We start from the raw sequence: 21,242 nt of genomic DNA, 5'->3' as shown, positions 1-21,242 counted from the left end.
CGTCCTCGTTCCTGCCACCACTATAGCACACGGTGGCGATGTTTGGTTTTCATACGAACTGACACTCTTGCCGAGTGGATCGTTTCCTCCCTCTTTTCCTTTCCTGGCGGTTTAGCTAAACGTCGTAGATGGTCGCTTAACTTGCCGCCTTCGTAATCAGGATTCTATGTGTATTTTCTTCTTCTGTGTGTGTGTGTGTGTTTGTGTGTGTGTGCGTGCGTGCGTGCGTGCGTGTGTGTGTGTGTGTGTGTGTGTGTGTGTGTGTGTGTGTGTGTGTGTGTGTGTGTGTGTGTGTGTGTGTGTGTGTGTGTGTAATAAAAATAATTGCGCGTGCACGCGCGATTATTTTTATTAGTCCGAAACACGCATTCCTGTATATATGAAGCACCATGTTTTTGTCCTGTTCTGATTGTCTGCTCCATCAGCTTTAAATTTACTCCGTGTTCTAGATGCATTGAAATCAGTCTGTGCAAGCCTTCATTAACATCAGTATTTCAGTCCATTTCCTAGGCGACAGTTGCAGAGGAACCGTACTCTAAGATAGTTATCGGAGAACCGAGCCCCTTGACAGTCTGTGAATGCGTGATCAATGCTCTTGTGTATGTGTGCGTATCGCTTTTACTATTTCCTTCTTGTCCGGTCACGTGACGGTGGAGTGTCCGCGTGACCAAGTCCTCAACAGTCAAGCCAAAGCCACAGAAAACCAGAACGTGGCAAAAAAGAGTCGGAAATAATATCGGGAGATTTCGCTCGCAGCCTGGAACCTGGAAGAGCGGCGCACGCTGGTGGACCAGACACAGGACGCGGCGATCGCTAACGGCTTCCTGGACTAAGGGAGCTCACCACCTCGGGCGATAAAAGTACAGCTCTTTGACGCTGATTCATAATATAACTGTTTACTCTCTATCTCTCCTTTGCTTATTCTTCTTCTGCGCCATTCCTTCTCCCCCAGTGCAACGTAGCAAATATAAAGTGCAACCGGGTTAAGCCCTTGCATTACTTTTACCTTTTCACTCTCTCTCTCTCGCTCCCAGTACACACCTGGTTTCATTGCAGTGTTTCCGGTATGATGCGCGTGTGTTATTTGTAGATCGAAAAATGTCTAGAATGTCATTTACTGGGGAAACAAAAATAACTTGAAGTCTCCAAATATTTCTTTCTTTTTTTGTTTGTGTGCTCATATTGATCAGTTTAAGAGCGGCAGTGCCGCTGGATGAATGGGTGGGTGTTAGGAGCAGACCTTTTGAATCTGGGTGACCGCTAGAGCCTCCAAGTTTTATTAGTCCTTTCTATGTGCTGTAGTTTTTACTGACAAGTTGTTAGTTCTGCCGTCCCCCTTTCCAATTTTGACTATTGCTGTAAAACCTTTTCATTTTATGCATTACATGGTTTTCCGCCACCAAGAGAGAGAGAGAGAGAACAACTTTATTATAAAAATAAATGAACCCCAGTCCGGGTCCACTAATAAAAAAAGGCAAGGCTTAGCCATCAGACAAGCCTAAAAGTTTCAAATGTCCGAGTAGTGCCTTCATGATGTCTGGGGAAGAGTCCGCCAGCCACTCCTCCAGGGTCGCAGGTCTTAGATTGATAGGTATATATTTAAGGCTCTCGCCCATGGCTGCACGGCCCCCCGGACAATCCCACAGAACGTGAGCGTTATCCGGGTAGCCACCGCATGCCACGCAGGCAGGAGACCCGTCCTTGCCTTGTATGTAGTGTTGAATGTGGGGTGATTCCGCCACCAATATTCCAGCCTTCTCTTGCTGGTGTCTACGGCAGGCTCCATTATGTTCCCAAAACTGTCTTTGAAACATTCAACGAGAAGATGCTCCGTGGTATCTGGACCCTTATCACACCGCTGTGTCCACGCAGAGCTGCCCCTTGGAGCCTTGACGGTTTCACCGTCATGCTGAGGTGCTGTCGGGTGAAGCTGGTGTCATGGACGTCGCTGCTGCTGTTTGTTGCCGCTCACCTGTGGTCAGCTAAAGCTTGTCCTCAGCGCTGCAACTGCCTAGAACTTCAGGTATGCTCTTAGCGTTGGTGGAACACGACGCAGTGACCGTTGTAAGTATTCATTGGTTGTGTTCCAATACTCGCCGTAGACGGCTAAATAGACAGCTAGGCGGACAGCGGACATCTTAAGTGCCATTACAACTCTAACGTAGCCGGCAAAATAGAGAGCTTCGAGAAGGCGGCATCGGAGACAAATACGATGCAGGCTACTTTGCTGTCCAAACAAGATGGCGGCTCAGCGAGCTGCTAGGATAGCTCGGATCTCGCCGGCATGGTCGCCTGCACACAAGCAGACGCTTTTCCATGCGCTCAATGTAAGCTACCTTCAATGTTTCATATATTTGTACAGGAAAGGAGGTAAAGAAATAGCAATTATGTTTTTTTTTTTTAGCTTTCTCTTGCCGACGCGAGGAGGGGTCATGTCCCATAGATGCCATCCAGACGTGCTCCATTATTCGGACGACACAGGCTCGATGCTGTCTTCTAAGCTGTCAGCGTAGACTGTCTACGATGCTGTCCAGAATTGGAACACAGCCGTTACAGCGGGCAGCGCGAGGAATGAAGACGAAGAACGCAACACACAAGAAGAGCGCTGAACTTCAAATGCAGTTTATTCACAATAATCGCCAGTCTGAAAACTAATGAAGATGGCGTAATCCCAGCCATCACCACACATGACAATGACAATAAAAAAAAGAAATCTTGATTATGTAAACAAATAAAGAGGATATAAATATAGGTTAAGGGTAGCCTGTGTTCTAGTTGACAGTAGAGTAGAAATGGAGCTGAAAGGGCCACGCAGTGCGCGGCACAGATAACCGGTTGTCAGATAGAGTGATGGTGTGGGTACAAAGGGATGGGAAATGCAGCCGAGGACGGTAGGAAGTTAGATCGGGTGATGAAATTAGAATATCTGCAAACATAAAAGAGAATCGGATTCTATCTTAGTCTTTTAGCGCAGGACACAAGGACAATATTATTTACGACGAAGTCAAGTTGTCATTGCGATGTCTCCTGCGCTAAACGGATTAAATCGAATACCAACATGTCCAAACTTACGTTGTTTCTAGAAATTAGCTTGCGCAAGACATGGTAAATTGTAGATGACTGGAAGAGGGGCCTTCATTTTGCAGTGAAGACAAAAAAGTATGATGGTGATGTCACAAATCGTTATTGAATGGAAGCCCCGATTCTGTCTGGTTGCATCCGCTGAAATGAAAAGGCGTCGTGATTGTAGTGACACAGCGCCACGAAGAGAATAACGCAACCCAGCGCTTCCTAGGCCAACCGTCGAGCACGTTATATCATCCGGACAGGCACAGGTCATACTTGTCAGCTCGACTCGGCCGTCTGTTCACGTAAATGTCGCGTGCTTTGAACAGCCGTACAGCGTGGTGATTACCCAGGTGCTGTGCCAAGAGGCCGGCTACCGGGAGCTGCCGGCGCCCGTGCCCCGCGCGGCCGTGGCGCTGCTGCTGACCAGCAACCAGCTTGAGCGACTCGCTACGGACAGCTTCCGCGGCCTGGTACGGCTGCGCAAGCTCATCCTGGACAACAACCGCATCCAGGCGCTGGCGCCGTTCACTTTCCGAGGGCTCGCCGGACTGGACGAGCTCAGCCTACAGAACAACCCGCTTACAGTGCTCTCGCAACAGGTACACACACGCACCAAGGTTTTTAAGGCGAAAGCCTTAGATGACTCATGAAATGCGAAAAATAACCGTCGGCGTCGTGCGGCGTCAACACGAGCGATGCAAAAATCATCGTCATGGGATGACGTCACCCTGTGACGTCATCGCCGCGTGACATTACGACGTCATTACATGACGTCGTCGCTTGGTCATAGGTGGGCCGATCTCGGAGGCACGTGAGGTGTAGAAAGCTTGCAATGCCTCCGATCCCGGAGGCAGTGCAAAACCACGCCAGGTGCAGAAAGCTTTCGGGGGCGGGGGCATCAATACAGTTGTCTGAGAATAAAAAGAAAAAGAAGATTGCTTTCACCTTCGAGTCATATTAGGCGATTCACTAAGGGACCGTATGAGTTTGTTTGTTTTGCTTTCTTTCGCCTATACAATTGCGCTCTAGAAAATGAAATGAAAAATTGCAGGGCTGGTCTAGTAGTAAATTTGAGGTTCACAGCGAAATCGAAGCAAGTAGTGGTTTGGTCGAGTAATATTGAACCGAATAGTTAGAATGCAGTATATGACATATATAAAGAAAAACTAGTATTTTGATCATGGTCCAACTAATTTACACGATATCTTTTATAATTAAATAAAGGCTTGTGGGAATACTGTATGACATGTTTTTTTTTAATGTTCCTTTCTTTCTATATTCCTATCTTTTCATCCCTTGATTCCCTTTCCCCAGCATAGGATAGCAAACTGGACGCGCGTATAGTTGACCTTCGTCCCTTTCCTTCCTCACCCTCCTCCTCCTTATTTGGTTCGAAGCGAATTCGAATAGTAGCAGGGTGTAAGTTGCAATACTTAGACCTTATGACGCGCTTTTAAATAGAAATAATGTTAATCAGTGTGCAGGTAATTCGTGAGCTTAACCTTGAAGTATGGCTTCGCGTCAATGTTGATTTCTCCTGATTAGACGTTTTCACGGCATAGCGGTCGCACATTGTAGTGAACTTGTCTATTTAGGCGGGTTACATGCGGTAAAATACGTCTATTCGTTCGTTGTGAATACTTCGAAATTTTTGAAATTTTGAATTCGCATCGAAGCGAATTCGAATACTGTAATATTGGCTCGAATATTCGCATGGGACTTGAAATTTGCCATCCTCCCTTTGTAGCTCGGGGCTAAGAAGGATCCACGTGTATTTCTTCGTATGTATTCGTGTAGATTTCGTCTGTGGCTTTGTGCTGCAAACGAATGGATAATTATCTTACCTTTTATGAACTTTACACCATCTCTTGGATTTCGTCATAACTGATGCGCTATATTCAGTGTCCTTCTCGTCCCTTGAGTTGTCGACTAATTCGCCCTTGCGCTAATACCAATGGCTAGCCTCCTGGTTTCTTGTGGTAGAGCGATGGGCTCGGGAACGAGATGGTAGCGGGTTTGAATCCCGGACCGGAGCGTATTTTTCGTCAAATGCCTGCCTGATCCACTTCTTTCTGTGTGTTCGTGCAGCATATAGCGTGCACTCCTTTTGCTGTATTGTCTGAGAACACTATGTTTTACGAACCTGTGTCGTTACCTCTCCTTTACATTTTTTTTCATTATTGCTTCTATTACGCGAAAAAAATGTTCAGCAGTCATCTATATAGCTCACCATCTTCTCCTATGTTCGTTTCGATAAAATATATAGGCGTTTCGGTGCAAATATGTATGGCTCTGTACAGGCGATATCGATATATAGCAATATATAAGTGGCATGTATTGAATGTAGTGTTGCAAAATGAACATCGGTGACCCGCAGAGCAATTATTTTCCGTAGCCTGTACAGCGACATTGCGCCGTTTTCGGCGTGCTGGAACGGTGCATTCCCTTTCCCCTTCCGAAGTACAGGGCACTTAACTGGAGATATCCTCTGTTCAACCTGCCTGTCTTCCCTTTACCTTTCTCTCTCTCTGGAACGCTGTCGCCGGCATGTTTCTTTCTTCGGTCTTTGACGCGTTTCACGTGCTGACATGCAGCGAGACGAAACTTCTAATTCGTCCCATAATTCTGCGGGAAGCCGGTAATCGCGAAACGTTTCTGTTTTCTGCGCATTGCCATCACGGCGCGCCACCAGTGCACAGCAGAGCAGTAACCGGTCTTTCCAATGTTGAGAGCACGCTTCCACTGACGTCACACACAGCTGAGCGCAGTCACCGCAGAGGACAGTCGTCTAACGTTTCATTCGTGTTTATTTTGTTCTTTCGTTTGTATGAGTTTACCTGACCGTTGTATTTTAGCACTAGAGCAAGTCAAAACGAAATTTAAAATGGAAAGCTGTGAAAGAAAAATGCGTCAGTCTAGAGGGCTGTGGGAAGCCGTTATAGTTTTGTCGCGGTTGAGCGCTCCATATTTTTCACTGACATCGTGGCTTCCAGTACCAACGTTATTTGGTGTCCAGCAGCGCACCGTAGTCCTTGTCAGACACGCAGAGAAGCGCGCATGGTAATAGAATTCGAGTTGCTCCAGCTTTGTATTTTCGTATCAAAGTGACAGAGAGGGGCATTGTTTCATGTCTCCCCCTGGCACCGCTGCGTGTATGGCATGGAAAGCTTTTTTTTTGTTTTTTGCAATATTTGTCGTGTCTCTAATTTCGTTAACTATTTCTTGCTACCATAAACTTATTGTATCACTAAGAAAGTATTAATTGGTACTGTTGTATCCTGTCGACTGCATCATTTATTGTTTATTTACACCCGAAATTCATAATGAAAATGTAAAGATGTCTCACATACAGGTTCCCAATATGAGGAAATTCTTGGAGCTATGTCCGAAATTCTGTTCACTTAGAGTAATCGTACGTTGCAATAGTTAAGGAAAAGAACGAGCTACCTCGTCATAATAATCCTAAAATATTATATTGAAAACGCAGAAAAAGGGCCCCGGAGTTTTGCCGTTTGAACCCAGATAAACAATGTAAAAATGAACGGTGTCGTTAATACCACATTACGGCACGTGTTCGATCTTCTGTCAGCGTTTTGCTAATGTTGCGTGATAATTTGTTTCAGGCCCGCACGCACTATCAAACGTCGCCAGCGCAATAAGAAGCGCACCATTTCCATTCACTGTTATACAAAGACTGTTCGAGCTGTGCTGTTCATGTGTTGCAAGTGTAAGCCGTCTTAGCTTCCAGTTATTATTGTTTTTACGCGTGATAACAATTTATATCTTTTACACTTGCACTGGTTCCTAATGGTGCGTCTCGCGTGTCATTTGTGCCTTCGAGATGTGTAAACATGTAAAATTTTGCTTGCGATAGCACAGTAGGCTGAATATTTTCACTAGATCATGCTAGTGTCGCTATGACAATGTCATGTTCACAGAGTGCGGAAATGTGTTTGCTTGTTTCTTTGTTGACCGTGTTTGGTGCCCTAAAGTCACAGCAGCACTGTGTGAGGCTGTATGTTTTGAATGGTGTCTCGCCACGTGGGATGGGAACTCGCTCTCTGTCGTCTTAAGTGATTCAACTGAGCACGGGGCCTGACTTTTGACGCAGTCGCTGTCCGGCCTGAGCCGGGTTCGCATGCTGCAGCTGGGTTTCAACCGCATCGCCCGCGTGGAGCCGTTCGCGTTCGCCGGAAGCAGCGACCTGGGCAGCATCTCGCTCGAGGGAAACCCGCTCGAACTGCTGCGCTCGCGCGCATTCGCCAACCTCAGCCGGGTCGGATCCATCAGGCTGCCCCGGAGTCTCGCCGCCATGGAGGTATGACTGAACGACCCACATTCCTCCAGACTGCGAACCAAGGGATGAATGCATCTTTATTCTAACCGTTGATGGACCGATGCCTTATGGGGTGAATGGAGAGAGAAAGTTCTTTGTTGAAATACAGAGAATTCTGCCGGCGTATATATCGGAGCCTGTATAGGACTCTGTATAGGGAAGGGCGAACCTAATGAAACCGACAGACAATGAAGCTAACGAAGGTATATTGAGCACATTATTTTTTAGTAATTATGGCATGCATGTAAATGAACTTGCCGCAGGTAGGGACCGAACCTTCGGTCCCTACCTGTGCCTTCGGATAACGCGTCCGACGCTCTGCGGTCGCTTTCCGAAATTCCGATCCTCTTTATTGGGTATTTATAGTTGTGTAATCCTGGGAGTGTTAGCCAGCGCCACTTGCAGCCATGACGGCGAGTGTGGAACACTCCTTTGTTGCCAGCTGGTGTCACGTAGCATGTGACGTATAGGGAAGGAGATTGGGGATAGAAAAAGAGCAGGATGGCAGGAAAGCAAAATAACAAGATATGTGGTCGTGGCATTTATAGATGAGATAAGAAATGTAATTTCCGTCATGTATAGGCCAGTTTAGAGCCTATCAATTAATTCAATTGTTAAAAAACATAAAAGGGACTGCCAACCTATTTTGTGGTACCTATTTTCTTTAGTGCAACAGATAGCTTACCGGTCAGATTGTCTGCTCATGGAGTGGTATAACGCGGAAAACGCTGCCAAACATCTTTTACGCGATTTTTTTCGATCTGCAGCGCCTATACGAATTCGTACACACAACGCGTGCTGTAAACAGTGATATGTGAGTGCGACGGCGGTTCATGCTCGTTCGCTCCGCTTCGCTGCGCACTCGTGGACGCCGTGCGTATGCGCCTCGGATCGGCATGGCTCTAAAGTTGCCGCGAAGGCAGCGCCGCTTCACAGCTTCAACTCCTTTTACTTCGTAGGAAGCTTAGAATAAAGCAGGGATGCCCAATAATACACAGACTGTAATGTAAGCACGAATCGTGGTGCCTTAAACAGCAGCAGACTTGTTGCCGCTGTTCCTTTCTTCTTGAACCTCCTTGAAGGGCCCCTGAACAACCCTCTGAAAACGCAAAGAACGAGCGCGTCTCTCCCTGCGTTTCCCGTATTTTCGGCGCAATTCGTGACGCCAGTAGTCTGTTCTCGTAACGTCATGAGGAAATAAGCTCTCGATTAGCCCATATACGAGGGATATCAGTTGTTAATTGTCTCCTATCCCGTTTTGCCATGCAGTCTCATCATGCCTGTTCTGCCTTGTCTCGCATGACTTTCGTGCGCGATTAACTGATCTCACTTAGTTTTGTGCGTTTTCGACTGCGCAAGTGGAGATAACAGCGTATAGCCAAAAAGCGCGGAATTCTGATAGGCTCAGCGATTAGTGCTGACATTGTACACGTGTTTTATGATTAAATAAGGGGCGGGGAGGGGAGAGCGCCTGTAGGAAGGTTACTGAAGGAGAGAAGTCCGGCAGCAGTGCACGTTGGAACCACACACTAAAAGATACACCTTTTTGCAGACACTTCTTACGAGCATCTGCGCTACTCTGTGACATCGCAGCAAGCAAGGAAATCGACGACCCGGTGGACAACTATCGCCCACTGCGTGATCAAGATTCCAAGATTGTCGTCACCAGAGGGCAACGTGTCCCGCTGATATATAAAGCCTGCGGAAACATCGCTTCTTCTGCAGTCCGGCAGCAGTGCACGTTGGAACCACACACTAAAAGATACACCTTTTTGCAGACACTTCTTACGAGCATCTGCGCTACTCTGTGACATCGCAGCAAGCAAGGAAATCGACGACCCGGTGGACAACTATCGCCCACTGCGTGATCAAGATTCCAAGATTGTCGTCACCAGAGGGCAACGTGTCCCGCTGATATATAAAGCCTGCGGAAACATCGCTTCTTCTGCAGTCCGGCAGCAGTGCACGTTGGAACCACACACTAAAAGATACACCTTTTTGCAGGTGAGATAAACGTTCTCGGCAATATTGAGGCCGCTATTTTCCTTACATTTGTGCATTGCTGCCGGACATAGTTCTTTGTTTTGTTTTTACTGATTATAGCTCTGTCTGAGTGCATTGCATGTATCTTGTTCCCACCCGATAATGACGAAGGACTCGCGTGACACTGCTAAGGCCATCGATGACCTGCGTCGCGAACTAAGAAAAGAGCTCCGAGAGATTAAGGACAGTTTGAATGAAGTGAAGGACCTCAAAGAGGGCCTTAGTCAAATACTGAAAGAAAACGAGGAGCTAAAAGCTGAAAATGCCAAATTGCGGAGCAGGGTCGAGGAGGTCGAGCAGTACCAGCGTTCCAATAACTTGGAAATCAAGGGCGTTCCTACTGATATAGAACCATTTGAGGCTGTCAAGAAAATTGGAGCCATTGTGCATGAAGAAATTTCTGAGGATGATGTTGACACATGCCATAGAGTGCCCACTGCTCGGCACGATGTAAGCTACATAGTTGTTCGCTTTGTACGAAGAACTAAACGGAATGCCTTGCTAAGCAAAGCAAAGAAAGCTAAAATTGACAGTGGGGTACTGGGCAGTCGAGTGTCATCCCCAGTGTACGTTAATGAACACTTGACAAGGAATGGCAAACAACTGCTTGGGGCCGCAATACAACGCAAAAGGGAGATGCAGTGGAAGTTCGTTTGGACAGCAAATGGGAAGGTATTCGCTCGTCGAAACGAAAGTTCGCCGGTGCTCAGGATAGCCACTACTAGTGATCTAAGTAAAATGACCGCAGAGGCTGACTAGATCAGTGACAGTTGTATTGGTGGTTATTACATTGTCGGAACACTACCAAAATGGCAAAAGCGTGCTATTATGAGCTTGACTCTTTCAATTCACTGCTGCATGACGCACATAGGCGATTAACATTGTTTCATGTGAACGTACGCAGCATACGGAATAAAAAAGAACAGCTGGTTGACTATTTCTCTCGGCTTTCCTTTGCTTTTGATGTACTTATGTTTTCGGAAACCTGGCTAACGACTGGCGAAGATCCTCCTTATTTTCAAGGTTACACTTATAATGGCCTAGTGCGTACTGAAGAACGAGGAGGTGGTGTGGCCATTTACGTCAAGGAAATATTTAACCATGAACTTATTCCTCAATTTTCCCGTGTAAACGAAAATATTGAATGCTTAATGATACGCCTGCCTAGGGCGCTTATAACCGTGGTCTACAGGCCACCCTCAGGTAGCAAGCCAGCATTTCTGGAGTCGATTGAAAATATACTGAATTATTCCTGTCATTCTGGTTTAGCTTTTGCGGTTATGGGTGACGTCAACGTCGATATGCTTTCATTGGATGCCTCAGCTAGACAGCTAACAGAGGTTATGAATTATTTTGCTTGTGAAAACGTCATCACAAAAGCCACGCGATTGACGGCTGAAACGGCAACTCTGCTTGACGTCTGTATCACGAACGTATGCACATTATCGTGTGTCGCTGGAACACTTTCTTTAGAAATAAGCGACCATCTGCCAATTTTTTAGCCTTTCCTATATCACGTGATCACTATCAAGCTAATAAGACTGAAAATGTAGTATTTCGTAAAATCAACGATCATACGTTGGAGTTATTTCGTCAACGAATTATAGAAGAAGACTGGGAGCGTGTGCTTCAGGAAGCAGACCCAAACGTTGCGTATGAGATATTATTTGGAAAACTGAAAAAATGCTACGATATTGCGTTTCCGAAGGTTATGAAAAAACACCAGAGCAAAAAAATAAGAAAACCATGGATTTCCAATGCCTTGCATAAAAAAATAAGGAAGAAACACCGCATGTTCCATGCATTTGTCGAGTCCCGCGACATGAATACGCTAAAGGAATACAAGAAATACAGAAATCAACTTACTTATGAATTGAAACAGGCCAAAATGAACTATTACGCAGATGTTTTCAGCAGAATAAGCAATGACCCAAGGAAAATTTGGGATGAGGTCAGAGACCTGCTGGGCCACAAAGCTCAGAGCAATATAACCATCATAGAGACAGAAGCGGGAGTCCTCAATAACGTTGATGCAGCAACGGCATTCAACAAGTATTTCATAACTAGCTGTGACACCCAAGATGACACAGATGGTGAGGATCTACATCTGTTGTTAAACAATTGCAGCATTCCCAATACAATTCTGTTAACCCCTGTCACATGCACCGAAATTGAAAAAAGTATTAGGAAAATAAAAAATAAATGTGCAGCAGGGTACGACGAAATAAAACCTGTGCCGATAAAATACGTAGCCGATGTGTTATCCACTCCCCTAGCGTATATTATCAACCTTTCTTTTACCACGGGCATTTTCCCAGACAAGCTGAAAATTGCTCGCGTATGTCCTATCTTTAAAGGCGGCAATCCGAAACACATGACCAACTATCGTCCCATATCAGTGCTACCTGTTTTGTCGAAAGTATATGAAAGTGCAATGAACAAGCGGCTCCAGGATTTCTTTGATAAATACAATATTATATATGATGCACAATTTGGCTTCCAAAAAAACAAGTCTGCAGAGCTTGCATTAATTCAAATAAAAGATCACATAATAGATAATTTCGAGAAAAAATTATACACAGTTGGGCTATTCATAGATCTGCGTAAAGCGTTTGATACCGTATGTCATGACGTCCTCTTACATAAATTAAGCTCATGTGGTATACGAGGAATTGCACATGACCTATTGAAAAGCTATTTAACAAATCGATACCAATTTGTGAGCATAAATAACGAGCCATCAGAATACGTCGTGGTGAAGAAAGGAGTGCCGCAGGGATCCATTCTGGGTCCCCTCCTATTTATAATTTATATTAATGATCTCTGCCACATTCCAGATTGCCCCAAACTAGTAATGTATGCGGACGATACCAACATCTTTTTTGAGGGTTCTTCACTTGTCGACCTAGAAGGGAACGTGAACCTTTTTTTGAACCAGCTCTCGTCATGGTTGAAACTCAATAAGTTGTGCTTAAACGCAAATAAGACCAAGTACATGCTGTTTGCCCCCGTGAATAAGCCAAGAAATTTTAATATGACTATTAGATACCAGGGCCATATATTAGAACAAGTTAAGAATCAGAAGTTCCTAGGTGTCTGGTTTCAAGAGGACTTATCTTGGAATGAGCATATAGCGAAGTTAATGTCAGAACTTAGTAAAAGTATTGGATGCTTATACAGGTTACGTTCTCTCATACCACTGTGGCTAAAAAATTCACTTTATTACACTCTCTTCTACTCACGACTTTCTTATTGCGCGCTTGTGTGGGGGACTACAACACTAACGAACTATTCTAAATTGGTTATTTTGCAAAAGAGGGTCCTGAGAATCTTTGAGGATTTTCGTGGCCCTATACGTGACTTGCGGACAGAACCGCTATTTTCGAAATTTAGTATGCTCAAAGCCAGCCAGATTTTCTATTTTAAGTTATTTCAGTACATAAAACGCAATAGACTCTATCATTCGCAGGATCCTCGTGGTTCTCTGTATGATTTTCGTACTTATGCTAGAAGGACTCCAAAGACTCGAACGATCTACGGACGGCAACACACATCTTTCCAGGTACCCACCTTTTTAAACAAAATCGACAACCTTCTAGATATAAATTGCACAGTTTCTAAGAAAATGATCAGGATAGTACTGATTGAAAACAACATTGAATTTTCTTGACTACTGTTTTTGTTTCCTGTTTGCCCATATTGTATCTCATGTTTTTTGTTTTTTTTTCTGGTACAAATACTACACCGTACGACAATTCCTAATCGTATATTTGTGTACTTTTTCCCCGAGCATCCCTGTGTATTTTTTATTATTTGTCGTTTCTGTATGCTTTAAGTAATTGCGATCAGCACTCGCAGCTAATGTCAAATTTGTATGTTGAACATTACGATTGTAGTGTATACATTTCCATACTAGAAATAATGCTTTATTATTGCTGTATTTGTTACATTATTTTGCACATGTACCTTTTTTACCTTTTCTTTCATTCCTATTATTTGTATCCTGCAAAGTGCTTATGACGGCCTGCGTGCCTCACTGCACCTGGAGCAAAGGCCCTTTGTCAGGCTTTTAAGCCTTTTGCCTTCGCTCCATTTTCTGTACTTGCACAGAAAGAAACAAATAAAGAAAGAAAGAAAGAAAGAAAGAAACCACTCTCTCGTCTTTGAACTCGGAGTGGTTTAGGGGCCCTTTAAGCTCCCTGAACGCTGGTGTTTCTACCCTCAGCCGGATGCCTTCGCGGGTCTTCGGAACGTGAGCCTGGTGTCCATCGAGGCCCCTCGCCTGAAGCGTCTTCCTCAGTTCGCCTTCCGGGGTCTTGAGCACGCGGGCGAGCTGCTCATCCGGGACGCCGAGATCGGCCTCATCGACTCTGGCGCTTTCGCCGGCCTCAGCCATGCTCGCCGGGTCACGCTCGAGGGCTGCACCGTGGAGGCGGTGCGCGCGGCCGCGTTCGCTGGCATGCGAGCCGTCGGTCAGCTCAGGATCGGCGGCAACCGCCTCGGAAGCGTACTGCCCGGAGCCCTGGACGCGCTCGACCAGGTTTGTGATCGACGGTCATGTGTGATCAGTGAACGTCTTGCATGCGTCGCCATTAGAAAGATCTTGACATCATTTATTCGGGGGTTCAATGTATAACTTGCACGGAACACTTTCTTAAAGGGGCGCTGCAACGCTTTTTGAACATGGTCAGGAAACGCTGGCGATCGGTAGTCAGAGCTCGTGAGAACGTGTGAGCGAAAAATTATAGCGCTGCACGCGGCCTAGAATTTACAATTATTTATCAGAGTCAGCTAGAAGTCGCTCGCACTTCCCTCGACAATTGATGCCATAAACCGAAGGTCCACGGCCATTGGCTGATTTGAGCACGGTGAGCTGCATAGTTACCGTGCGCTCGCTCGCGATCACATGAAAGTAAGCCGCGCGTTCGAAGAAAAAAAAAATACTCAAGGTCATGACGCGCGCTGACGAACGGACATAGCTTCTTTCCCCTTATTATCACTGCCCCTTCCCGCCCCCTGCGTTGCCTTCAACGCGCTCGCTAGGAGAGAGAAAGCGCTTAAGGCTCGTTCACACCGAACGCGGAGCACGCAATCGGGCAAGCGGATTTTCAAAGCGGAGAGGCAGCGAGGCCGCGCGGCTGTTCAGACCGACCGCGTTGCCTTCTGCCCGCTCCGCCGCAGGAGCGGAGCAATCCACCAATCCACGGCGGACGTGTCGCCATCTTGCGGCACTACGCAATACTACGCGCGCGCTTATCGAGCCCTGATTGGCTGCGGCCAAAGCGGCCAACTTTTCCACGCGGAGAAAATTGGTCCGGGAGCGATCCGGGCAAGCGGCAGCGGATTTTCCGCTTTTGCGGATAATCCGCGTCCGCTTTCCGCATCCGCCTCTCCACTTTCCGGATCCGCGCTCGGTGTGAACGTGCTTTTAAAGCGTGCAGCTAATCACTGTAACTCCGCTCGTACTTGACGGATTCTAAAAATTTTTGTGGCAGTCGATTCGTGACGCAATGAACTCCTTTAATGAAGCCATTCAATTATTACCCGGAAAAGTGTTGAAGGGCCCCTTTCAAAGTCATTCAATGATTACTTGGAAAAATGTTGTAGGCCCCCTTTAACGAAAAAGTGTCTTATGCCGGGGTCCACGAATGATTTACCTACGTTGTTTCCGTGGCGCGTAAATGATGTCAGCAAAAGTGCTCGCCAGTTTTCTAGCATCCGCTCCAGATGTGTCTTAATTCATTTCTGGTTTCTACGTCCAGCCTCCTGATTCACTTCCGGTGAATCAGGAGGCTGGAGATTAGCAGCGGTGTCAGAATCCCCGACGAAATTTACCAAGGCGCTCAAGTTCCTTATCTAAAACCAGAGACACAAACGTGGATCTTTACAGTTCGCTTTATAGCCTGAATATAAACAACGCCCCCTAGGCAAGTTTGTTCGGAAATGATCGTCGACATCATGCCCTGTTACTGAAAGTGGCTGGATTGAGACCCCAGAATAAACGTTTCGTCGTGCAGATTGGAGGATTGGGCGAAACATGAAGATACGGCGCTTCGCTCTTTGTAGATTCCAAAAAATCGCGTCGGATCTGCTACCTTTTTTTTTTTTGCAATAAACACTGTGCAGATTTATGCATTTGTATCTCTTAACCTCTGGCAAAGCTGCAGCTACACCTATGAAGGCACGTCTCGCTTTCGTGTTATCACCGATTCCGATGGAAGAGGAACCAGCTTTTTTTTTTTTTTCAATTTCCTTTTCTTATTGAAGCGCGTTGTCTGTGCATTTATAACTTCGATTCCTACCTTAATATGTTGGAAGGGGGCTGTGTTAGGGGCAAAGCACCTTAGGGTCTGGGCTTGTCGGCATGTCATGTCGTCGTCACGTCGGCGTGCCATGTCGTAGTCACAGTCCATCATAAACGGGTATGCGCCACAAAAATTTGGTAAATCCCATTACTCGCCACCGGTCCATATTATGCAGATTATAAGTTAAATGTTCGTCGTTACTGCCTAAAACGTTATGTTTAGCTTAGCAGCGGTGTCAGAATCCCCCACGAAATTTAACCACGGCGCTCAAGTTTCTTATCTAAAACCAGAGACACAAACGTGGATCTCTACGGTAAATTCATCTATTTGAAACACAACTTCTTGAAACATATCTACAAAGGGATGGTGCTTTACTTGCCACATGTCCACTAAAAATGAAGGCAACAGTTAGCCCAGCAAATAGCCGACGACGTTATTGGAGCTGAAAGTCCCTTCCCTACATGCCCGGTTTCAGGCTTGGCACCACTAGTGCCTCATCAAAGAAATCTCTCTCAAAACAATATGGCGAATTACCTCGGTCAGGCCGTTCTTCTTCCTCTTCTTCTGTCTCTCACTGCCCACTAGCAGCGATTTTGCTGTGGGAAACGCCGGCGCACACTGCATGCCTCGCCCCTCCCCATGTTTCACGTTAGGTGAGCTTAAACACCCTTCCCTACGTGCTTCAACCCTCCCCAATTTTTTTTTTCGTTACGCCCGTCTTACTGTTCTTAAAAATATATTTATTAACTTTTCCAGATGACACTGCAGTATACAGCACTGTGCATACGAATAACTTTGCTCGAGTTCTGTTGGGGGCCAATGTCGTGGTTAACTTTTAATCTACGCTCTTCTCATGCAACTATCTTTATTTTCGCGCACTTCGTTGGGGCAGTCATAGTGACGCTCGTGGAAATGTCATTCAGTGCGCTGCAGAAACATGCAATTTAGCTGTATTAAATGATAGATCATAGAGATTTGTTCGCGGATATTGCTATGCTAATTGCGTAGTCGCAACACCGTTTAGTACGTTTCTCGACGTCTTTACGCGCTGTCCTCCTTCGCAGGCGTCCGTGAGTCACGTGCTGCTTTCGGGCAACTGGCTTCCCTGCGACTGTCGACTCCGCTGGGCTCCCGAGTCCCTGCGGAGGCGAGGCTTCTGCTCGTCGCCCGCGCACTTGCTCAACGCATCGGCTGCCCAGGTGTCGCTGGACACTCTGCCGCGCTGCCTGCCCGAGCACTTCGTGCCGCACACGAGGCCCGACGCCCCTCCGCTCTCGGGCCGTCAGCAGACCAGCGGCGCCGCGGCGCAAAGTATCCTCGCTGCAAACATATCCGCCGTGCTGCTGCTACTGCTTGCTGGCGGATCGTGGTTGCAGCGCCTTGTCTTCTCAACGTCGTGCCTCCCGGAGTGTTATCTCTGACAGCCTGCGTCGTAATTCTTTTTCCGCGCGTACACACGCAAAGTGCACTCTTCCTGTCGAGTCACCCGTCGGCACTTCTTTGCTGGTCGGAGTTGTGCTCATATAGCGTGCGAGTGGTCACACCAAGGAACTCCTCGTGAAATTTCAGGAATCTAAATATCTGCATTGGCTTGCCGAATGACGCTTGTGCCCCAGGTTCGATATCTTCTATTTTATTTTTCGTATAAGCGCTCAGAGTAACCTTGGGACGCTGGAATTCCGTTTTACTGGTCTTGTGTCATTTTTAGAGAACGCTTTGACATAATAGTGACATAATAGCATGTTCGTAACCTTATTTATGACACCTTAATATTATTCTGCGTATGGAGACTCGAAGCTTATGCCGGTATAATGTAACCATTCTGGTTATCTTTATTTAGCACTCCGTCAAGGCGACATCTCTCCATCATAAAATGACATATGGTGGTAAACGACGGATGACAAAAGGCATATTGTGCGATATTTTGCCTCTGTCTCGCTCTCTTTTCTTTCTTTGTCTCTCTCTTTCTTTCCTGGGTTCCCTTTGTCAAAGTACCGAAATTGGTAGTAGCTTCTTGAGGCGTGGAAACGGAACCAAGCGCGCTGCTTCAAAAGCGGCACGTTTCACGTGCCTCCGTGGTGAAAATTTTTTGCTCAACCGCTCAGATAATATTGTATAACGATTTCGCGTTGCGTAGTGTAAAGTCATCTCGCAAGTATTAGTGTACCCGACCGTGCGTGTTGTACAGAAAACACTATGACCAATGTGACACACTGGTCTTTATGGATGCGTTCTGACGACCGAAGTCGCTTCATACGTCTCACCAGCAAGCATGCACACCTTTATTGGCATCTATGGAGCCTGTACTCTACATATGCGCATGCGTGTCAAACTCAGACGACGTCTAGGTTGTAACATGCAGGAGGTGTGAGCACCAGGCAGGTCAACACTAAGAAAAGGAGATTGACAACCACCAGCACGAAGTCACGCGGAAATCCACGCGGATTTTTGTGAAAGAAAGCTTCTTAGTCGCCGAAAAATGCGTCCTGGTCCGGGGATCGAACCCGGGACCAACGTCTTTCCTGGCAGGTCGCTCTACCAATCGAGCTAACCAAGAAGCTAGCAGTTGGCAGTGCGGGGGCGGATTCGTCGACATCTCGAAGCACATGGACGCATATTATTGCAAACCAGTGCTACAAACGGGTGGTTGTCAATTTCCCTTTCTTAACCGTTCCGCCACCTTGCGGGATTCTGCAGAACTGATTTGCAACAGGTCAACGCTGTGCAACAAGTGTCACTTGGACTCATCCCATCGCCCCGGTGCTGTGGACTCTCCAGATGGCCCTGACGAGTGACGAAGCACTATATTTTGTTTTCGAGCAGTTCAAGAATATAGACGATGTTGACGTTTGTCTGCCTCAATTCTTCGTCTATAAAGTCACGGATGCACGCTATAGGGGGTCTATCACTGCGATAAAATCGTAAAAGAGCGCTTTTTATTTCGTGGTCTGTCGAAGACATGCTATGTTCATTTGCGACTGGACCGCGTGACACTGTCACCTGATGTTGGAAAAAAAAAGACAGAAAAAAAGGGGGTAACGATTAAGAGGACCAACTACCGCATGAATAAGGCAGAGGTACGTAGAACATGAAACGTTTATCTCGCTTCAATACGTAAAACCTCAGATATACGCAAATTACAGCGATCAACCCTTAATAATAATAATAATAATAATAATAATAATAATAATAGTTGCTGGGGTTTTACGTTTCAAAAACATGATTATGAGAGACGCCGTAGTGAAGGCTCCGGAAATTTCGACCATCTGGGGTTCTTACGTGCACCTAAGTCTGAGCACACGGGCCTCCAGATCGCCTCTATCGAAATGTGTCCGCCGCGGCCGGGACCGCGATAAACTCTAGTTATAACAAAGTCGTCTGTATGGGGATCAGCTGGACATCGTTATTAACAATATTTTATTAAAAACATAAACAGATCAGGGACGAGCCATTGTTACACGGGACGCGCATGATTCTAACAGCTAAGTTGCTCCCTGAGCGTTCGTTGGGACAAAACAGCGGTGGTACAACAGTGCTCTAAGGAAACAAAGAGGTTAACTAGATGCGGAATATTGAAGATGCCTGCGAATGACTGCCTCATCTGCTGACAATAACCAAGTGATGCAGTCACTCCCGACAAGCTTCTGCTACGTGAAGGTGGGATGGCTTCCGTAAAGTGTCTCTCTCTCTCTCTCTCTGTTCTTTTTTTTTTCGTTTTGCGTCAACAACTTCTTGTTCTTTAATAAATAGTGCAAACATTGTACAGCTCAAAGCAGGGAACGTAAAAAGATAATACAAATATAAACAAAGTTAATAAACTTGATTAAAGCAAATGAAAAAAAAAAAGTGGGCGGGAGGAAAAGCGTTTCCGTGGGGATTTCTGCCTATTGCCTTACGAATACTTTCGTATGAAATGCACACGCTCTTGTCGGTCACACTTTTCTTGCTTGGCAAGTTAAGCCCTTTCTTTTTTTTCTTCTTTTTTTTTAGTTTAAAGTTACGAAGACATATATACAGAATTATTTTGGAAGACAAAAGTAAAGTGATCTCCATAAGACTACAATTTTAAAAAGTGTAGAAAGCTATTAGGAGAGGCTCGCGGGCAGTGTCACAGTTGTGCTGTACAACGTGTGTACAAGGACCGAGCAATCCCTTGCACGTGCCTACGATGTGAGTATGTGGCGCTGCCAAAGGACACACAGGAAACACGTCCTAAGTACGTTACAGCACGCTATTTGGGTGTTGGTTTATCGATTTCCTAGCGTCATTATCGAACAACGTGTGACAGTTCTTTTCTTTTTCTTCGTCTCATTTTGCGTTTACAAGAGTTCAACAATCTCGTGTTTTTCTCAACGTTCACTTAGCGTGTTGGAGAAACGCTGAACGGGCGATGTCAAGTTCACAGTGGTTCTTGTTTTTATTTTATTTTTCGTTTTTGTGTGATGTTCTCTCAACCACAACAAATTAGCGTTACTGGTGACTGGCATTGCTATGATTACAAGATCGCCAGGTGAAAATCGCGGGTTTTTTTTTTGTTTCTTATGCCACTTGGCTTGCCCGATCGATGCTGGTGCTGCCATCTAAAAATGAGACCCTCAGCCGCACGGCGGCTGGTACATCATCTGAAACCAAGAGGGCGGCAGGAGCAAGCGGAGCAAGTGGATTCGTCGGCAAACCGGCGACTAGTGCGCTCTTTTTTTTTTATTTGTTTGTTTGTTTTATGCTGTTCTCCGCGTTAAAAGTAAGAAAGAGAGAGATTCGCAATAAATATAGCATTAGCGTAGACGAAAACTTCGGGTGAGGGGAATGACACCCCCCTCCACGAAAATTTTCAGATCACACACACAGAACGGTCGAACCCTCCCCCCCTCCCCCCTTCCCTCCGAAATAAAGTTCTGGCTACGCACCCGTACATTAGCATCAGCCACGTAGCATGATACTTGGCACTTGGCTTCACATAAACGTCCATGTGCCTGTGCTGGTGTGTCTCGTTCGATACCACTCTTTTATGTGTTTTCTTTCGTTATTCTTTTTATTTCATGTTGGAGGTGCGCAGAATATCTATCATACTAAAAGCCGTGATTACATTTATTTGATGTTTTTATTTTTTTACTAATGCTCGGCTGTACTGTTCCATAAGCACACCTAGAAACATGATCCTAACGATGATATGATATCTGATACGCATCGCAATGGAAGTGAAAAGTGGATGCCGATAACGGTACAAATAGCAAGTGTCTTCAGCTTTCGGCGATCTGCCAAACAACTTGGCGAGAACCTCGGCACTTAGAAGTTCGAAAGTTAATGGCATTGCTGTAACGTGCTGGCGCAGTTGCCACCTGTAATAACAATATCAAAAACACTCTTGGACACCTTGTTTTCTTTTCTCTCCCCCCCCCCCTTTTTGTTTCCGCAGCCAGGCTAACCGAACTTCACCGAAGCGTTTGCTTTAAGGACCTGACACTGAAGGGGAACCGTAAGTTGAACTA

The 21,242-nt window shown here is 46.0% G+C and overlaps 1 protein-coding gene across 1 annotated transcript; it reads left to right on the top strand.

The window, feature by feature from the left end:
* The first annotated feature begins 1,825 nt into the window (after window positions 1-1,825).
* On the top strand, window positions 1,826-18,605 carry LOC119382532 (insulin-like growth factor-binding protein complex acid labile subunit). Its single transcript, XM_037650268.2, has 5 exons — window positions 1,826-2,023; window positions 3,420-3,668; window positions 7,181-7,387; window positions 13,674-13,988; window positions 16,818-18,605. The coding sequence occupies exons 1-5, from the start codon at window positions 1,826-1,828 to the stop codon at window positions 17,172-17,174; spliced, it is 1,326 nt and encodes a 441-aa protein (XP_037506196.1). The 3' UTR covers window positions 17,175-18,605.
* Window positions 18,606-21,242: the final 2,637 nt, after the last annotated feature.

The sequence above is a fragment of the Rhipicephalus sanguineus genome, chromosome 2 (genome assembly GCF_013339695.2).
Source record: "Rhipicephalus sanguineus isolate Rsan-2018 chromosome 2, BIME_Rsan_1.4, whole genome shotgun sequence".
NCBI classification, from domain to species: Eukaryota; Metazoa; Arthropoda; class Arachnida; order Ixodida; family Ixodidae; genus Rhipicephalus; species Rhipicephalus sanguineus.
This window is presented reverse-complemented; position numbering and strand designations above follow the sequence as displayed.